At 34.8% G+C, this 16,742-nt stretch overlaps 2 protein-coding genes and 1 pseudogene across 3 annotated transcripts in view; 1 reads left to right on the top strand and 2 right to left on the bottom strand.

Annotated features, from left to right (window-relative positions):
• Positions 1–14,340, top strand: part of LOC106619754 (enolase-phosphatase E1) — a 46,839-nt gene extending 32,499 nt beyond the window's left edge. For both annotated transcript variants that reach the window (XM_036378082.2, XM_036378083.2), the window contains exons 3-7: positions 89–4,498; positions 6,217–6,336; positions 12,491–12,748; positions 12,824–13,015; positions 13,080–14,340. In XM_036378082.2, coding sequence (XP_036233975.2) covers positions 89–4,498; positions 6,217–6,336; positions 12,491–12,748; positions 12,824–13,015; positions 13,080–13,154 — 5,055 coding nt within the window. In that variant the 3' untranslated portion in view covers positions 13,155–14,340. The remainder of the gene's footprint in view (positions 1–88; positions 4,499–6,216; positions 6,337–12,490; positions 12,749–12,823; positions 13,016–13,079) is intronic.
• Positions 5,212–5,906, bottom strand: LOC118683773 (uncharacterized; annotated as a pseudogene).
• Positions 14,341–14,466: 126 nt separating the features above from the next.
• On the bottom strand, positions 14,467–16,527 carry LOC106620135 (transmembrane protein 192). Its single transcript, XM_014238534.3, has 6 exons — positions 16,252–16,527; positions 16,042–16,181; positions 15,643–15,775; positions 15,261–15,537; positions 15,057–15,181; positions 14,467–14,992 (listed from the first exon to the last, which is right to left on the bottom strand). Exons 1-6 carry the CDS (start codon positions 16,285–16,287, stop codon positions 14,894–14,896), a joined length of 810 nt encoding a protein of 269 aa, XP_014094009.2. The 5' UTR covers positions 16,288–16,527; the 3' UTR covers positions 14,467–14,893.
• Between the last annotated feature and the right edge of the window lie 215 nt (positions 16,528–16,742).

Genomic DNA, 16,742 nt, shown 5'->3' on the forward strand with positions numbered 1-16,742 from the left:
TCAAACTAATGCCATGAATTTATTAGTAAGTTTTAAAACACAATATTTCTTTAATATTTTTTGTTATATTTTTAACAAAAAATTCCAGTATCAAAATCACTCAGATACATATCACCGCTCAAACTACGATTTTTCGCTGCGTTCGGATCAATCTCCATATTATTCAGCACAATGGAACCAAAATAGATTTAATAACGGACCAAATAGTCGAAATAACAACCATTGGACGAATGATTACAATTATAATAATTACAATCCTAATTCGAATTATTGGCCAAATGAATCAGGAAGAAGAAGAGATAATACATCTTCGCCATATTGTAATGAAGTAGATAGGAGAACTTTTAAAACCCAAAGAATAGATAATAACACACCGGCAACAGCAAGAACTGAGAAAAGAGCTGAACTTACGTCGACTATAAATAATAAAAATAGCGAAGAATCATTAAATGATACTGTTGAAACACATACAAACACAACACACACTTTTAATGAAACTGACAGTAAGAAAATTGAAAATCCAAAAACAACAGAAAATAATAAGACTACTGAGAAACCCAGAAGAAATGCAGTGAGATCATCACCGAGGAAAAAAGTGTCGAAAACAAAACCAATTAACGTCAAGGATATAACTGAAGGTAAAAACAAAACATCATCAAATAGTGTCAAGAAAAAAACTACCGATGGTAGTGATGAGAATCCTCCAGAACAGCCTATAACGAACGATAAACTCGAAACAGAGCGAGTTGAGAATTTGACAGTTAGTGGTTTTAATCCAATTGAAAAATGTAAAGAACAAAATACAACAAAAACTGAAGAAGAAAATAAAGCATTAGAAAGCTTAGATAATAAAAAAGAAAAAAATAAGACAATAGAAGATATTGCAGACCAAAACAGTAGAGGAACGGAAACAAACAGCTCTATAAATAAAGGTTCTAAAACTTGTCACGATATAAGCGACAAAACCACAGCAGAGGATTATATAGATTTAAATGAGGACGCCGCTATAGTTCAAAACTCAGTAAAAGTTTCTAAAAAAGAAATCACCAAATTAAAATTTAAACAAACAATAAATACTAATATTGACAGGACGAAACAAAAATCAAAAGTAAATGATAAAGAATCCGAGATTATTTCAAAAACGAATTTAACGTTAGAGCAGCCTTTACAACAAACCACGCCGCAAGCACCCATTCCAGGTGAAATTTCAAGATCTATTGAGCAAGAAAACAAGACTGATATTTCAGATGAAAAACGAGATTCTGAAGAAAGTATAACTTTTGGTACGGAATCACATTTCGAGCATAATGACACACAAATAAATGATAATCTTGAAAATATAAAATCCATAGTAGTTGGCAGTGGTGACGTAAACATAACGGAAACTACGACAACAGATATTCCTTGTATTGACATCGATCTCAATGCATCAGATATATCTGAAAGTCGTGAAATTAATGATGAAGAAATATCCGAACTCGTATGTAGAGTTTCTCCCATTAAAGACACTAACCCAAGAAAACCCAAAATCTCTATAATACCACTTTCTAGACTTATACGAAATGAGTTAATTGAATTAACGGACGATTCAAGTGTGACGGAAATCGAGGATGTGCCTCCTGTTACGTTGGCCACATTTACACCGAATAAACGGATTTGCCGACCGAATCTTGTAAAGAGACGTCGAAAAATTTCAACTTGTAGTAATTCAAGTGGTACCACAGAAAATCTGATTGAAAAAGTTGCCGGTATGGATAAGTTTGGGATCAAGCAGGTGATCAATAGTTGTGGTACGCGTTTTGATGAGGCCTTAAAGGCACAGGCACGCAAACGGTTACGTGAAGAAATTCGAAAACAGCTGAAGTCAATGAATTTGGAAACAGCTAAGGATGACGAAAGTGGGAACTTCGTGCCGGATGATATTGTAGATGCGATATGTATACCAGATATAGTTTTAGAAGAGATACGCAAAGCTTTTGGTATAGAGATTTTCTGTAATAACAATACAGATGCGCTACAAGATGCAGCTTTAGATATTATAGTATCTAATACACAAGAAGAAGCTAATACGAGCAATAAAACGACAAGCGAAGAAAATACACCGATACCAATTAATGCGGCACCGCTACAGGAAAGCCTTGTTGAAACATCAACTACAACGGTACAACCCACACCAGACAGTATTGATGCAACAGAAAATGTTGCGAAAAATGACATAACGGAACAAAATGAAAATGTTTCAGTTGAAGGTGTGAAAGTGTCAGAAATAAACGCTGAACAAACAAGTCCTAAGTTGTCGCAAACAGCAAATCCGACTACCACAGAAACTGAGAACAAATCAAAGGAAAAGAAGGCAAGAAGACGTAGAATTCCAACGGGGCGTAAAAGTAGTCGGAAAAAAGTTAACAAAGAAGTAATACATGTTGATTCGTCATCCTCTTCGAGTAGTTCGTCTTCGTCCAGTTCGAGCAGCAGCTCTGATACTGAGTCTTCGACTAAAAGCACTTCGTCTTCAGTGAAAAGACGTCGGCTAAAGCTACGAGTAGATGCACAAAATATTGTCGAAAGCTTTGAAAAACTGCTATTACCCAATTTAAGTGAGAATTTAAAAAGTCGTTACCACCATAAATTTTCAAACTCAACATACACGCGCCTACATTTCATATCTTGCATCTGCACTAGTGAATACAATACCAAAAAGTTTACCAAACCTGAAATAGCAAAAATACAATCTAATCTGAAGTCAGAGGATCGTACTGTCGCTTTGGAGTTTCTGATGCGCGAAATTGTCAATGTGTTCAACAAGCAAAAAGAAGCTGCCAAAAAGGAACGTGGCAGCAATCGAATAAGAAGAAACACTGAAACTGCTGCTAAACCACATGCAAACGAAACATCGACAGTAGAAACTACAAGAACACACGAAACGAATGAGGGGGGTATGGTAGCCGACAAAGCTAATGGGATTTCCACAGTGGCCGTAAAAAGTACAAGCAGTAACAGCAATCGGAAAAGTGCCAATGCAGCAGAAAAAGTTGATGCTGCAAAGAATTGTATGCAATCAAAGCCAACGTCGACGACTCCTTCAACGACACCAACGAAACATCAACATCAAAGTGTGAATGGCCAAACATTAATGAGCAAAAGAGCGGAGGATGGTGGTAGAGCAAAAAGTGCTGGCAATGCAGAAACCACCGATAATGCGGTTGGTGAAAGGCATAAAGTAGGCGTAAATGCACACTTCGAAGCGTGTAGTAATTCATTTGAAATCAACAACACCACTAATCAAGAAGATTCTTTAGCAAGTGTGGCGACACGTCAGCTTCCAACTGCTACCACCACTTGTGAAAGTGTGGCTTCAAATGAGCAAAGCTCGCGTAATATATCTTTTGAAAGCATCAACTCGCGTACGCATTTGAGTGAGTCAAGCAGTTGTAGTGAATTACAATCTCCCACCAATTTACGTTCGCTGCAAAGAGACCATTTATTCGATAACAAATTCAGTAGTATTGGTGCTGCGAATCCTTTAATTGGATACGAAAATGGCATTACGGGGCTTTGTGGAATCTCAAGGATACCATCTTTGATGTCAAGCTCTCTATTTCCGAATGTCGATTTGGAAGCATTGCGACAAAGAAACATTTTAGGTGAATTCGTTGTGAATAATCTACGCGAATTCGATATGAAGTTGATGGAATTGCATAAACGTAAAATGTTCATCGAAGAGATGATACTGAAATTGCAAAAGGACAAAATGGAAGTGGATATGCAAACGATGCAATTGCAAAATGAGAAATTTTTATTACTTAACACGGCTATGACGGCAGCTGCCAGTGAATTGCCAACACGTGAAACAGCAGCTAAAGCTAGACCATCATCACGAAACGCGTTAGCACAAAACACAGAAGCAGCACCTAGCACACCTGGTACCTCAATAAGAACAACAGCTCGTGGTATACAAACCAATCTTCCAAATCAACGCAAACGGAAGGTTAATGATACCAATGCGCCGGCTGTAAAGCGAAAACGTGGTCCACGCAAACGTGGTGGCGTTCGCAAATTAGGTGGTACACGTAACGTTAATAAACAGCCCAAATCTCAAACTAATATAGCTAACGCAACAACGATCGCTGAAACGTCAGCATTTTCTTTTAAGTCGCCCAAAAGGGGTGACACTCGTGAGGGTGAACGTTCTCCGTGTACTGTGATTTCTGATATGGAACAATATTTTAGTGATATAGAAACGCCGTTTGATGGCGTAGATATACCCGTCTCTACGATTACTGTTAGAAGCTCGCTGACACAAGTACATCTCTATGAACGTTGGTTGGTCGCTACTGGTGAAGATGGTCGTCTATATCAATTCAATGCCAAAACTCTTAAATTGGAAAAAGAATTCTCCAAACATAACGAAGCTATTACACATTCCTATTTGTGCCGTGAAAAGAAAATGCTTTATACCACTTCACTGGATGGATACATGAAAAAGACGTCTTTAGAGGTAAGTTAAAATCTATGACTTGCAATTATTAGCGTTATTAAAGCAGTGTGGTATGATGGTTTGAGATGTAAAAGTAATAGAGCCGATTTCAGAATATTTATATATAATAAAATATCGATCGCTATTAATAAAGGTTCAAATATTCATATGATAAAAACAATTTTTTTTTGAACTAAATCAATGTTTTTCAAAAGATTGAGTCATAAGGCGAAATTAACATCCAAAATTGAAATATTTGCCTTCGAAGTTAGAAATTAAGCTTATTTCAAATATTAATTAGAGTGTGTAAATGACTAAAAAAGTAAAAATATAAACATATTCTATTTCAAAGTTGTTTCTTCGAAAAAAAATAAAAACTTTATATTTCGAAAAGTACTTAAGAAATTACTTTTTTACTTATAACTCATTTTCTCGAAAAAAAATTGGTTTGATAAATACCCAGCCGAGCGTTATACAGTGTTATGAATACTTCAATTCTACAACTGAAATCAATGAACGCAATCATCAAACATCAGTTATAATTTAGAGGCATATCTATATATACAATACATAGAGGTGTAAAATTTCCTAGATGAACGACTGTCAAACCAGCAGTCACAGTAAACACAATTACAGTCGAACTTTCCTATAGTGAAGTCGCTCGGGACCTGAAAATCACTTCACTATATAGAAATTTCATTAATTAGAAACTAAATTTTTTTTTAGTATTTTTATTAAAAATAATCAGTACGTTTAGTTTGGATTACACTCTTCCATTTTTCATTTTTAACAAAACCTTCCAAATCATTTAAAGAGTTGAGAATATTAATCGTTACGTAACACCTCATCTCCACAAAGGTTCTAATTAAGTTAATAAATGAAGAAACTTGTGATAATGTAGGTAATGCCTCATCAGTATCAGCCAATTCTTCTTCAACAACCAAATCGTTTTCATCGTTAGCTGAATATGTAAAAGTAAAATAATGTTTATTACATGTTTGTTTGATTATGCAAAGATAAATATTTACCAAGTACAGATGGAACTCGACGACTTTCTAGAACGTCGCTGAAGATATCTTCTTCGGACGCTCTGTCGCAGATCTGCGCACTAATATCAACATTGACGTAGTCCTCAAATGATGCTTCGATATTTGCTACTTTTTTAACTGAAGGCTCCAATGCAGCCAAATCCGATAATGAAAGAAGGTCGTCTTCATAACAATGCTCTTTCTAAAACAGTTGGCAATTTTTTCTGGTTTAAGATAGGCATTCCATACAGTGCTTAAATTTCGAATAGCTTACAGGAAGTTTTCAAGTACGAAAAAGCTGTGTCCTCGAAATTAATTCATTATAAGGAGAGCTTCATTGGCAATAATGGGAATTTAAACTCCAATACTCGCGATATCTGCATCAAACTTACCTTCCACATTTTACAGTTATAGTATTTTCAGAGTTTGAGAAAATTTCTGGCTTCATAGAAAAATAAGTAACATAATGGAATACTTTCCGTTATCTCACAAAAAATAATTCTGATTAAACGACATTCATAAGATTATAAAAATAGGGTGTTCTGACGAAGTATACGCAGAATATTGACACTTAGGTAGGTAATAGGTAGGTAGGTGTTATACCATTTTATATAAAAGTAAAAAAAGGATAAAAGTATTAGAAATGTAGTTCTATAAAAATTAATTATGATATAATTAAACCATATTGTATTTAATTTCTCTTTACTACAGAACTTTGCTTTGGACATACAATCCGTATACCTACAAGAGCCCTTGCAATGTATTGAGGGTCAATGGGGTTCAGCTTTCATCGGCAGCAGATGGGGCAACATCTTCACTTATGACATTACAGTAAGTTTACAGAGTAGAAATGATAAAATATCTTTTTCCCAACACATATTTTTATACTCTGAAGAGGGTATATTAAGTTTGCCAAAGTATTTAACATCCAGTATGAAACGTTGGGGACTTATCAAATATATTATATATATAAATGATCAGCATGTCGAGCTGAGTCAATTTAGTTCCTCAGTTTTTGAGATATCTATCTGAAATTTCGCACACATCCTTTTCTTCCAAGGAAGCTGCTCATTTGTCGGTACCGCCGATATCGAACCACTACAGCTTATAGCTGCCACACAAACTTATCGATCAAGGTCAAGTTCTTGTGTTAAAATTTTCTTATTTGACTAGAAATGGGGTATTCACGAAATTTAGCTCGAAACGGTACAATCTCTGAAGAATCGTTCAGATCGGACTACTACAGCTTAGAGCTGCCATACAAATTGACCGGTCAAATTCAAGTCCTTATATGAAATATTTTATATTTGTAAATGGTTTTATAGTTTCGATGCAGCCAAAGTTGTTCTTGTTTATTATTAACTTATGGTATACGCAGATATGTGTGTTGCAAATAAATTTCACCATTCTTTATTATTATACGTTTATTTTTATAATGGTAAACTACTTTCCAATTTAAGACATTTTTCCAAACAATGTACCAATTCGCAATTTTAATTGCACTCAAACCAAACAAAACTTTCTCAGCTGCTTCTTAAACATAATTGCCATTATTTCTTGTTTACTTCCACTATATACCAATTTTCGTACTAGTCACTTTATATACATCACAATCGATTTAAATTAGTTGGTATGCCAGACTCATAAGATTCGATTTGTAATTTATTACCGTGACGTGCTTATAACTGCCATTCTGAGCTGCCGTCATTTCGCTTCGATTATATCGCGTTTTTAAAAGAGGATGAAGTAGCTTGCAATTCTAGATTTAAATAACATATAGAAATATATACATTCATATGTAAGTACATATAGAATGCTTCCACCCTAATATTGGTGTGATTAGAGGCACTGAAAACTACAAAAAAATAGTTTAGCACACCCATTTTGCAACGAAGAAATTGCAACAAAACGTGTGCTATTATGGGAGTGTACCAACTTCATTGGGACCAACCCATATTGCAGGGCGTTGCTATGCTGAATGTGCTTGCGTATATAATTTAGTTTTACTTTTTTTTTTGTAAGCTTGCCCTACAACTAAAATGGCGCATATACATTTACGTTTGCAACAACTAACTATTGCACCACTTTTACGAGACCGACAACAATGAATTTGGACAATGCATTTGAATGCAACGGAACCATCCCTACGGTAATGTATGTTTTCTTTGTTAAAAACAGTTCCGACTCATAAGAGAGCACCTTGGCCGATGATGATGCGCTCTAGCCTGATTCTTTCTATCTCTCTCCAAATTGCATTTCTAGTGGAAACGCAACGTTGTTGTGCGCATGCCAAGATTTAACCGTCGTGAACTTGCAGCTGTGGCGGCGACTGCAAGACTTATGTATCGAATATAAATTAATTTTTATTTTTTGGAAATAATAGAACACAAGAAACTTTTTTGTTATACACTACAGTTCAATATCATATACAACCATGATACCTAGAGCCACCAGAACAAATGCCTGTCTGTTGCTATTCTTTTCTTCACCTATTGCATACAATATATATGTAGCAGTTATTGCAGTGGGAAATCCGAATTCCACTCTTTACTTAGTTTATTTTCATTGTGTGGTACTTCCCCTTCGTCTGGAAAATTCCGTCGTGGGAGTTTTCTCTCATTTTCATTGGCTACTACGAGCGAATCAGATTTCTTGCAATATGCAGTGCAGCGCTCACTGGCACCTACATATTCACACATATTTGACGGCATTGTTATTTTAAGAATTTCTATTGCATCCACTAAATAAACACAAAACTTGCATGCGCTTATAACAACCACCAGCTGTAATTGCTTATCTTTATTTCTACAGCTTATTTGTAGTTCTAAAATGGCTGCACTGTTTTATATACACGTATATGGTATTTATATAATGATTTATAAAATACTATGTACAAATGTATGTGCTTATTGAAATAAATATATTTATGATATTGAACCACCATTCGGTAGGTAATCAAAATTCGAAACTTCCATGCAGTTAAATCTAAGATATAGTATATACCATACATAAGTATAGACAACCAAGGAAACAGAAATCCAGAAGATATCTAACATATTGACCGATACTGCACATACAAAGTTAATCGAAAGGACGAAATCTTGTTAAACCGTATAGGTTAAGTTAGTCTAGTAGGCTAATAAGCCATGCATAGAACAGTTTTAGTCATTTACGATACCCAAAGAAGTTAATTGATATATGATGCCTATTAAAATAATTACATATCCACAGATCCCGCGTGTCAGGGTCTTTGCCTTTTTACTTAAAGTACGAAAGAAATTGGTCGCACCAATAACGTTATTTTCATTCATTTATTGACAAATATTAAGTATACAAAAGTAGTGTCGACTAATAAATTATAATAATTAAAATAGGAATTTAAACATAATTGTCTTATCTACTTAATTATAACAATGATTATTATGATATAAGCTTAATTGTGACAATATATAATTAGAGGGCAAAATTAAAGACAAAAACTCATTTGAAGAAAACAAAAATAAATATTAATACAATAAAAGCTTACAATATGGTTTAGAAACAAGTTCAATTATGTGTTGATAAACTGAATTACATTATTTAGAGTAATAATTTTGCGTTAGTTTATGAAGTCTGTCCGACACTAGCTCTATATTTAGCCAGAATGTGCAGAGTCATAGTGAAATGGTGTCAGGGTAGGTTCAGTATCATTTTTAAAATATTGCTTTGCATCACTTGTAATTTTCTTAAATGACAATGTGCAATATTGGCCCAGACCGTGTGGGTTGAAAAATTTATTTAAAAATGAGCAGCAATTGTAAGAGATTTAGACCGGATTTACGATTAATGAAAGCGTACAGGGTCTTAAACAGATGGAAATCAATACCAAACTGCAAGATAACAATACAGATATGGCCCTAGTATGACAAAAATAGAACCAAGGACACAAGATAAGGAAATAGTATACATATATAGACTTACAGCCACTATAACGGGACACTGGCCCTTTGGAGAGCATGAGCTCAAAATCGGCCTGCCATATAACAGTGTTTGCCGCAGCTGAAGGGTAGAAGGAAATAAGGAAACGGTCTTCCACTTTCTCTGTGAATGCCCGACTCTATCACATGCTTGATACAAAATACTTGGAATCCATCAGGCACCAAAGCTTGAATGGTTGTTCACAAAAATCATAACGGACATAAGTAGTTTCATTAAGGGCACCAAATGTTTTGAGCGCAACGATGAAACAAGATAGCTAATGTATAAGATCCTACGATGGTGCACCAAAATGGCGCGTTCAGTGCTAATTGAGTCCTTGTGGACAGCACTCCTACCTACCTATCTACAGTGTCTTAATTAAAATATTTATTTCGTTAGTAATATACGAACGTGTTGTTTATAAATTAGTTTTGTATCAAGAATAACGCCGAGATATTTTCCTTTTTAATTCTAAGGAACATTAACATTGCTTGGTGCAACACAGCTCTGAGGCAAGTGACATACTTTGCGTTTTTTACTAAAAAAATGGCTTGTATTTTCTGCAGGTTTTCAAGAATCTTCTATTGGGAGAAATAATTATGCAAAACGTTAAGAGTTGATTGTAATTTAGTGATTATATCTACAAAAAGTTCCCCAGAACTTAAAATAGCAGTGTCATCAGCAAATATTGCATTCATGTAAATGGCGAAAATCTGCAGTACATATGTTGTACGTTATAAAACTTATTTTTATTATTCAATTTCAAAAATATAATATGCACAAGTAATAATTGGTAGTTACGAATTTAAAAGAACATACTCACTTTTTTTCTTATAGGCGAATAATCGCAATTTTGGCTTAACCCTTTCGCTTCGTCTTTTTTGTTTTCGGAAGGAGCATCAACATTTTGCTCATCATCACTTGTCTCAACAGCTAAAATATTATGTACCTCAAGATTTCCGACAATAATTTCATAAGGGTCTTCGCAAGATAACTCTTCATCTACAAAGCTTTTATTCCCTTCAAAAGCATCATACAAATCTAATAATAAATCAGATTTCTCTGAGTCTTGTAAATCAGAGATGTCTGACTCATCAAAGTCATATAAAATTGTTTTAAATTTCAGAATCAGTAATTGCTATCGCTTCTGTTCAACTCACTAACAACGCTACATATTTTTTTGTTCCTTTAAGTAAAATTGATGCCATGTGGCATCAAGTTGATGTTAAACATAGAAAGTTTCTGAAAAAATAAAAATTATGTCATTAAATTGATACAGCTTTTATTTATATTTTTGAGTTTAAGACCATCGGAGTAATGGAATTTATTATAAGGATGTTTCCATTAGTGCCAATGGTTTCATGCTTGGTATGCCTTCTTTGGCTTCTATATTTTTTACGGGCGCCAACGAATATGAAGAGTCACTGCAGCCCCAATATGGTCGCCTGGATGCAGTGCCACGCAGACGAGAAAGCTTCAGACCTGTCACAACACTGCACTCCGGACTGTCCCGGGATGCCTCTAGATGTCTTCAAACGAACAGCTACACAGTGAGGCCCGTATGCTTCTGGTTTAGGAACATAACGAGCTCCTCTCCAAGCAGTTTCTGCTGGGATGTTTTCGTAGAAACCACCCCTGTAGTCGCCTGCTTGTAGTGGAGCCGCCTCTTAGGAACATCAAGAGGTCTTTCCTTGATTACGTCGACGACATTGGACAGTACGCCGACCGGACTTCGGACGCAACGAACTTCAGACAGGCACTGACCGCTATTCACAGTGGAGCCATCAACACCTTCACCGACTCCCTCTCAGTGAATGGCGTATTACAAGTCAAACCACCACCCATAGCAGATGTAGAGCTCGAGCTGCCTCGCGAAACCAGAGTGACCCTCACGCAACTTCGTTCTGGATACTGTAGCAGGTTAAACTCCCACTTATCCAGAATAGATCCCGACATACCAAACGCATGTCCTGCGTGCAATGAGTCTCCGCATGACACTAACCACTTCTCTGCATGCCCAACAAACCCCACTCATCTAACACCCTTCTCCCTATGGTCTGACCCCGTCGAAAAAGCTCTTTTCCTGGGCCTCCCGTTAGATGACCTCGACGACTACGAATCTGGAATTTATCACCCAAACGGGGACTAGGTAATCGTTACAACAACAATATGAAGAGTCACCGTATATAGCATTTCATCGCTCTTTGATTATACAGTGTCATTTTTCTGCCAAAAATAGGAAGCGAATCACCGACCACGATTACTCTTTTTCCATTCTTCTGAAATCCGTGGACACACGGGGTCTAAAAAAACCTAATCCGTGTCTGCAGAAATTTTTACAGTTGAGAACCTACCAAAATATATCCACGAGATTATATATTGCGATATTGGCGGCAACGAGTTGTGATATACTAAAATACTTATTGGACCATTGACTTAAGAAAGAGAGAGTTATAATTTCGGCATTATATAATAATTAGCATATTTAGTACTGTTTACATATACTTATTTGTAAAGTGTGAGAAAATTTAGTATTTAGTTCCGTCTGTACATCGTTCTATTTTACTTGTTTTTGCAACAAAATTTGAATTAAATCAAAAAGTTAACGCATATATGATGCAGCGTTATTTCCAAAAGAAAGTTTATGTATCAAAAGCATATGAACTTTGACAAAGAGAGCAGAAAAAAGTAAAAGACTGACTGTTGGAAGCATATAGCACATCATTCAGGTGTGATTTTTTTAAGACCCCTAGTGTTGGTGTTCGGAGTGAAGATCATTCCAGAAACCGAAAGGTATTTTTTCGACACTACTAGTATTAACATTGTATTATTTACCTGGCCCACAGTTCTCGAGTGCTACTGAAACAGTTCCCTAAGAAGGTGTGGTAGAACCCCAGAAGTGGTAGTTGTAAGGAAATCATCTAAAAATTTCCAATTTTCCAGGACCATGAGAACTTATCTGATATATATATATATATGATCATCAACATTCACTTTTAATATATGCATATGATTTTTTTCTCTTCAGTCCAACAACTTGAACAATTCCACAATTTCATCATCAGAAGTTTCAATAACCGCCATCAAAGCGACTAAGGAGGGCCCACGTCGAATTCTCATTGTAGCCTCTAAATCGAAAGAAATACAAATCCGTGACGCATCTTCAGGACTATTGTTGCGCACATTGAACCTGCCCGACGCAATGAAGGCGTATAGTTTATTATTGGATGATGGTTGTATTTTCTGTGGCACGCAGCGTCGCGATATACTGAAGATTGATTTTACGGTAAGTAAACTCAAAAGAAGACTTTCGCTATAAACCTAGTGAAAACAATAATAAAATGTGTTCATTTTTCTACAGACTGGTCAACATTTATCCGCAATAAATTGCGGCAGTGGAGCAGTGTCGATGCGGCTTTATCAAAATAAGTTTCTACTCGTCGGTTCATATGATGGTTTTGTCTATGTAATTGATAAGACGAAGGAACGACATTGTGGCCGTTATGCTGGTTGTGCCGGCAACATATTAACCCTAACGGTGATCAGCAATAAGGTCGTTGTTTTTATTGTATATTGTATGCAAAGTTGCTAAACTAGTTTTTTTTCAATTTTTTCAGATAATAGTAACGGCTAAGGATAAAACTTTGAGAGTTATTGAACTACCGCAAAATCTCGGAACGAAACGGAAATAAATATTTTGTAGCTATTTTTATTGTATATTGAAATTTTGCATTTGTGGCTTATTTAATACATTCATAGGGGAGCGTATCCTTTTACTTTTTAGGTGATGATATAGTTTAAAATTATTTTTAATGAAATTATTCTTTCAATTCTGGATATTAAATATCTTTTATTTAATTAAGATTGTATTAATCAGCATTTGATGTGAAATTATATTTCTTATTGTTAATAAAATTTAACAATAAATTTGTTTTACGGTGAAATATAATATAATGCCAAATGTAATCATAACATATTGGTCGTTCACTAAGTAATTTCGTTTGATGACAACAGCTGATCTTATTGAATTTTTGCGCAGCCAACTTCACATTTAACCGCTTTACAGTTATATATTTGAACAGCTGATATAAAAGGCTTGTTTGTAAAATATTTTATTTTTTTGGGAATAATTTTTGTTTGGTGCTCTATCGAAGATGGAAGATCAAAAACAGCATTTTCGACATATTTTATTGTTTTACTATCAAAGCATAAAAATGGAGTTCAAGCAAGGCAGAAGTTATGTGATGTTTACGGAGAAAATGTGTTGACCGAACGCCAATGCCAAAATTCATTTGCAAAATTTCGTTCCGGCTATTTCCGTCTTGAAGATGCACCATGTTCTGGAAGACCTGTTGAAGCCGATGTGGTTAAAATAAAGTATTTGGTCGATGCGAATCGTCGAATAATAACTCGAAAGATTGCTGAAAAGTTAAATTTGTTTAATTTCATAAAATGTTTTAAACAATAAAAAAAACGTGTTAAATTGCACTAAAAAAAAAACCAAATTACTTAGTGAACGACCCAATATTTAAATTTACTCTCTTGGAAAGGCTGTGTTGTCAATCAGCACCCGATTGCGACTTTTTCATTCCCTATCCGACGTATTCCGACGCTTGGTGAGGCGTAAATTCGACAACTGGTTAATTACTATGAGTATTTAAAATGGATGATAAAATCAAGATTTACAACTCGTCTATAATGAGAAAGCTGTAATCCACACTTTAGTCCCTAAAAACTCACCGAACACCAATTTGACCAAAAAAGCATATGTGACCCGAATATAACCGGAGATATATTCTGCCAAAGACTGCAAACTCACTCTTCATCGTCATGTTCATCGTTCGCTTTCACCAGAGAATTGTTATGGAGAAGATAAAATATTCCATATTGACGCTATAACTTCTGGGTATACTGGAAGAGATGATAGTAACTTCTTTAGACTAATACACCTCCTTTTCTCTCGGTCTCTTGACCACTAATAATTGGATAGCCAAGCATAAAAAATTTGTGTTGCGTATATAAAACTTTTTTGTTATAGCTTTATTTAAACAGTTTAAAACTTCAGTCCAAGTTTGCCGAATATATAGAATATTTCATATACAGTATACTAAATTACATTAGTAATAGAAATTAAAACAAATAGCATATACTCATTTTGAATGCAAACAAAATTTAGAAAATATCAAATTTGAGATAAATTCTTCTTTGTGAAAATATTCAAGCATTAAAAACTAGTAACCGATAATACGGGGATAGTAGTTAGTAAGTAGGTAGTAAGTAACATGTAATAATACAGATCGCAATAATTTCAAGATTAAACTGGTTTATAATTCTAATATTAATAAAAAATAGAAATACTACTTAATTTAATTTACTCTTTCGTTTCGTGTTTAGATTAGTATATTTTAGTGATTCCGAACCTGTTTCAGCTTCAAGCTGCTAGGTTAACGGTGCGCGCATTCAACTGCATTTGGTGCAACTTTTGATTTAGTTTCTGATTATGGTCCTTTAAGTAGGCAATGAGATCGGCCTGTATTAAAATGTTATAAGCAAAATAAATATTTCTATTAAAGATTTATTAAAAATATAACTACCTGTTTCTCTAATAACTCAGTAGTATTACCACCAGGTTGCATTAGACCCAACGAACCGGATGCACTGTTAACGCCTCGGAGCGCATCGGGTGGTGGTGCGGATTTGTTAAATTTCCGCACTTTTGCTATTTGGTTCAAAAGAAAACAATTCGAATATGTTGGAACAAGTATAGATATAATTTTAAAATAATTCAGCATGCTTACATATATAGCAACCATGAGTTGCGCTCAGTACCAGTGTCTCTAAAGTGTTGAAACCTGCAATATAAGAGACCGGCGAGAGAAAACCTTCCGCACAATGTTGCCAGAAATTTACGCCATAATAGTGATGAATACCCGCTTGTACAGCCAATAGCATTGAGTTCCAAAGCGATACCACATTCAGTGGTATACTCTTTTGCATGGCCGTAGCACGGTGAAATTCATGATAGCCATTCATGCGTAAATCGTCATGATGTTTTTTAATCAAGTGATCGAACAGCTGCCAGTAACAAAATGTTGCATATATTATACACATTTATACACATATAAATTTATAAAGAGTTTGGGAAACCTTATGTGGGCAACTACATTTATTTGTACTTACAAAGGTTATCACCCAAAAAGTTGCACGTAAGTATAGCATAATAAAATACGCTTCACAGCGTTTGTCCTCTGGCCATGCATAAGCGAGCACAATGCCAATGAAAGAGATTACAGTTGAAATCAGCAAATGAATGCTGTGAAAACAGAAAACGTGTGCTATATTACGAATTTTATATATATTTTATTTATATAATTTCAGAAGGGCAGGTCAGGGTCATGATTTTCAAATATATTATATAAAAAAAATTATATATGTATGTATATACTAAATAAAAATTATAGGGGATTGCACAATTAAATTTATATTTTATAATTACTAAACCAGACGATGTCCCGAATGACATCAACTCCATAAAACATACGTGCGCACATATAAATTTTTATCAATATTAAAACTCACCTAAATGCCGGTATTGTTCTAAGAGATTTAAAGCTTCCATCTGCATTTGAAGTCAATACTGGATCAAGCAGCTCTTGTGTGTCAGCGTTGCTTGATGCAATAGATGCACGATTATCACCCATGTTCATGTATTGAGCACTCTATTCAAGTTTTTACAAAAAGTGTAATAGCGCACATATATATTTTCCACTAAAGTCTTAATTTTTTTACCCTATTTGCGTTGAAATTGTGTCCCAAACTGACCATATGAATGAGCAACGGCTGTGATTCAGCAACACCGTTCAATGGGCTTAAGTGCGCATCAGCTTATCGCTCCGAAAAACAATTAAATTGATTACAATTATTTATTTTTAGTTGTTTTTCTTTTATGCACCTTTTCGCTTTACGTTGATTGGCTAAACGTTCACAAAGAAAGTGATTCTACTATTATTTGTTTTCTAGTTTTTATTTTTTCCTGTTTACCGATTTGTAGTTTTACGAATCTGTTTTCGAAAGTCATTCGCACTTGGCGGCAGAAGAAACATATGTTCGATAACATCAGATCAATGTTGTTAAACAAATATGTTTAGTACTTATTATAATTCTTACAATTATCTTGTAGGTAATCTTCAATGGTATGAATATAATATTAATATAACATAAAGCAATCCATAAATACTCAAATAAGTATTTTGATTCCAAGTACCCAATTTTACATGTTC

The sequence above is a fragment of the Bactrocera oleae genome, chromosome 2 (genome assembly GCF_042242935.1).
Source record: "Bactrocera oleae isolate idBacOlea1 chromosome 2, idBacOlea1, whole genome shotgun sequence".
Classification (NCBI taxonomy): Eukaryota; Metazoa; Arthropoda; class Insecta; order Diptera; family Tephritidae; genus Bactrocera; species Bactrocera oleae.